Source organism: Sinocyclocheilus anshuiensis, unplaced genomic scaffold (assembly GCF_001515605.1).
Source record: "Sinocyclocheilus anshuiensis isolate Anshui unplaced genomic scaffold, SAMN03320099.WGS_v1.1 scaffold1550, whole genome shotgun sequence".
Taxonomy (NCBI): Eukaryota; Metazoa; Chordata; class Actinopteri; order Cypriniformes; family Cyprinidae; genus Sinocyclocheilus; species Sinocyclocheilus anshuiensis.
The window spans coordinates 121,109-125,152 of NW_015546121.1; the positions used below are offsets into that span (position 1 = coordinate 121,109).

At 43.3% G+C, this 4,044-nt stretch overlaps 1 protein-coding gene across 1 annotated transcript in view; it reads right to left on the reverse strand.

Annotated features, from left to right (window-relative positions):
- Positions 1–4,044, reverse strand: part of hycc2 (hyccin PI4KA lipid kinase complex subunit 2) — a 61,602-nt gene that overhangs the window by 27,470 nt on the left and 30,088 nt on the right. The window contains exons 7-11 of the mRNA XM_016502843.1: positions 3,963–4,044; positions 3,749–3,844; positions 2,468–2,584; positions 1,995–2,082; positions 1,749–1,905 (exon numbers count right to left, since the gene is read on the reverse strand). Of these exons, the coding sequence (XP_016358329.1) occupies positions 1,749–1,905; positions 1,995–2,082; positions 2,468–2,584; positions 3,749–3,844; positions 3,963–4,044 (540 nt within the window). The remainder of the gene's footprint in view (positions 1–1,748; positions 1,906–1,994; positions 2,083–2,467; positions 2,585–3,748; positions 3,845–3,962) is intronic.

Here is a 4,044-nt window from a genome sequence, read left to right on the forward strand (position 1 = left end):
AATTGCATTTCTAAAAAGAGACTAAAATACAATTTTCATTGACTAAAACTAGACTAAATGTCATCAGTTTTCGTCGACTAAAACTAGACGAAAATAGTCATGGATAATTCTGACTAAAACAAGACTAAAATGCTCAGACTTTTAGTTGACTAAAACTTGACTAGACTAAAAAGAGTATGAACGTGACTAAAACTAATAAAAACTAAAATGACAGCTTCACACAAAGACTAGACTAAAACTAAAATTAAAACAGGCCGCCAAAAACAACACTAGTGAGGGGGTGATGTAGGGATGAAAAATACAACCGTATTATATTTCTGGTCATTTAATATGTAATTAATCACAAAACTCTCACAAAAATGAAGTATCTTGGGGATGATCGAGGGGCACAATGAAAATCTTAGACCCGGCCCTGCAGCACCCCTAGTTCACGCGGCTATGAAAGTTTCAGTATTGATACGCCCACATATACAAAAGTACAAAACTTTTCATGGGGTGTACTTAAGATCTGAAAGCACTGTAAGTCTTCAAAGCACAAGTGCTCAAAACAAGTAGGAAACATGTGGGAAATTTTAAATATGACAAAAAAATAACTTAAAGGGATCGTTCACCCCAAAATTAAAATTCTGTTATTAATTACTTATCCTCATGTCGTTCCAAACCTGTAAGACCTTCGTTCATCCTCAGAACACAAATTAAGATATTTTTGATGAATTCTGAGAGCTCTCAAACGCTGCATAGACAGCAACACAACTGTAATGTTCCCAGGTCCAGAAACATAGCAAGGACATCAGTAAAACAGTCCATGTGACATCAGTGGCTCAACTTCATTTTTGCGAAGCTATGAGAATACTTTTTGTGTGCAAAGAAAACAATAATAACGACTTTATTCAACAATTCTTCTCCCCCGAGTTACGTCTTCCGCCATTTTAGAGAGTATCACAATGCAAATGCACGCTTTCCCCGAGTGTAAACAACGCTGATTACGTAGATTAGGTTCATGCGCGCGCTTCCCCCCTCCGAACGTAAACAGCACTGATTACGTTGATTATGTTTTGGGGTACTCTCCAAAATGACGGAAGACGTAACTGAGAAGAATTGTTGAATAACTTGTTGTTTTTGTTTTCTCTGCGCTCAAAAAGTATTCTCGTAGCTTCGAAAAATTGAAGCTGCACCACTGATGTCACATAGACTGTTTTACCGATGTCCTTGCTACGTTTCTGTGTCTGGGAACATTTCAGTTGCATTGCTGTCTATGGAGGGTCAGAGAGCTCTCGGATTTGATCAAAGATATCTTAATTTGTGCTCCGAAGATGAATGAAGGTCTTACGGGTTTGGAACGACATGAGGGTGAGTAATTAATGACAGAATTTTTATTTTTGGGGTCAACTAACCCTTTAATTATGACTATGTTTGACACAAAATACCCCCACAATTTAAGTGGACCTCAGGAAAAAATACATATCAGATATGTATGATAATGACACCTTTATGGCCTAATGCAGGGCTATCCAGTACTGATCCTGAAGTTCTGCAGAGTCCAGCTCCAGCACACCAGCCTGGACGTTTCTAGTGAGTCTGAAGAGCTTGAGTCGCTGCTTCAGGTGTGCTTGATTAGGGTTGCAGCTGAACTCTGCAGAGGAACAGGTTTGGACACCCGGTCTAATGGCATGAAGGAGAAAGGTGCAGCAGCGGTCCAGTGTTTGTGAAGTCTGCTGGAGCTAGTGTGTGCGATGCGTTCACCTCACCCTCTCTCTTCCAGCGCAGTCTGCGGATGGATGCGGCGGTGATGGTGCAACGGGAGATCCGTCTGATGCTGGGAGTGACCTCCACCTGCAGGACCTTCCTCCCCTGAGATCCGTCCGGAGCGCTGCCGGGCAGAGAGCTCTTCATTGCATTGCCCAGCTAAACAGCACAGAGGCAGAGAGTGGTGAAACAGCGTGACGAGCGGCAGAGAGAATCATCCACAGACAGGAGAGGAGTCTGAATCGTACCAGCAGCGGCTCTGAATACAGCTCCAGCTGAGCTCTGTACAGAATGTCATCCAAAGCCTCTCTCCCAGCATCCCACTCGCCGTTATATCTGCACAAACACATGCCCAAACCTGATCACGCAATACCAACAGCCTAACCCGTGAAATGTAAAAACAATCATGCAAATGCACTTAGAACTCAATTCTAGTCACTACAGGCTTGCATGAAGATCAATACAATGGTTATATTCTTTCTAATGTAAAAAAACAAAAACATTCTCATAACTGTAATTCACTGAAATACATTTGTATTTTGGATATTTCCCTATTTTTGAGTTTTTGTAATTTCCAGTTCCCAATATTCTCAATGATCACCACATTCTGACTGTAGTCCAGTATTTTTTAATGGTATGCAAGTACAAGCGTTACTGTGGAGGACTTTAACAACGCTCAGGTGAGTTTGTAAGGAGATGTCTTGGCCGTGTTCACACTCACATGGCGTGATAGACAGCAGCCAGCATCTGCACCATGAACTGGGGCTCCAGCAGCACACGCATGCAGGGAGCGGTCCAGGCCTTCAGCTGCTGCCGGGGAAAGCCGCTCACGCACAGCCTGCACATCACACACACACACACACCAGTGCTCTCACTCTCTGCATGCATACATCAAATATCTGCTTCTCTACTTCAAATTCTGCCGCTTCACTTCTGTTGGGTGAGCGTAAGTGTGAACATATTACCAGGATTTCAATGTCTCTTCATTGGCTTCTTATCAGTGGCTCTTGGCTTTTAAGGTACTATAGAGATTAATATAATCTCTTGTTTTGAATGCTGTTATACTTTTATCGATGCAAAGCACTTCGGTCAACTTTAAGGCTACGTTCACACTGCAGATGGATGCTGCCCAAATTGTTTTGCTCACATGTGACTCAGATCTGTTTTTCTCATGGCAGTGTGAACAGCACAAACTGCATGGAATCTAATCTTTTCAATTCCGATTTGTGCCACTTCTATATGTGGTCCTAAATCCGATACAGGTCAGATGTTTTGCAACGCCACCGCAGTGTGAACAGTCACATCGGAATCCATGTGACTTTTATCAAGACAGCTGCGAAAAGTAATCAGTGGAAGTGTGATGTCTCAGAACTCATAAGTATTACAGTGACAACTCTATAAACGAGCAAAACAAGAAAACGTATCATGTTACAAAACCTCTGCTTTCTTTTGTCACATCCTTGTCTTTGTTTTTCATATTGCCTGTGCATAATTTCACTGGCTTCTGCGGCAGATCACACTTTAAATAAACACATAATCGCTTACTTTATGTCCTGTGTTTACTTCCATATGACAGCGCACTGCGCAAGTGTTGCCAAGTTTTCCCACAGAATTGGGCTACTTTTTCACTGTTGCTGCGGGTTGTTTTTCAACACTGTGGGTTGAAGCGACTCCACTAACACGATATTTACCCCCTGAAACGTGATTGGACTAGTTTTGAGAAGCAATTGGGCAGATTTTGTTGTGAAAACCTGGCAACCCTGTTCGTGTTGTTCTTTTGCGCATGCGGGTCAGTTCAGAGCCATGATCTGTTCACACTTGAAATCTGAACATCAATGTGAACAGCTATACAAAAAATCAGACCTGAGCAAAATTCGGAATTGAGCACTAAGGCTCGCAGTGTGAACGTAGCCTAAGCTGTTTTAAATTGAGCTCTAGAAATACACTTGGCATTGCCTGCTTGTAATGGCTCTGGGTTCAGAGAGCGGAGGTGAGATCTCACCGCGAGCTCATCCTGCAGACGGCCCGGTGTGATGAGCGGGGCATGTAGACCACCAGCGAGTTATAGCACAGCATCAGGAAACACAGCACCTCAAACCTGCAGACACACACAACCACAGACGTCACCTGCATTCACAGCAGTCTGAGGACTCATTTCACAGATCCTTCCTTTGGACATTTAACTGAGAGAAAGACAGAGTTCTCGAGACGATGACCTGTTCTGGGCAGTGAAGGTCTCTCTCTGCGGGTGCAGGCCGCTGTAGATCACTCTGATCAGGTCGTGCTGACAGAGCGCGC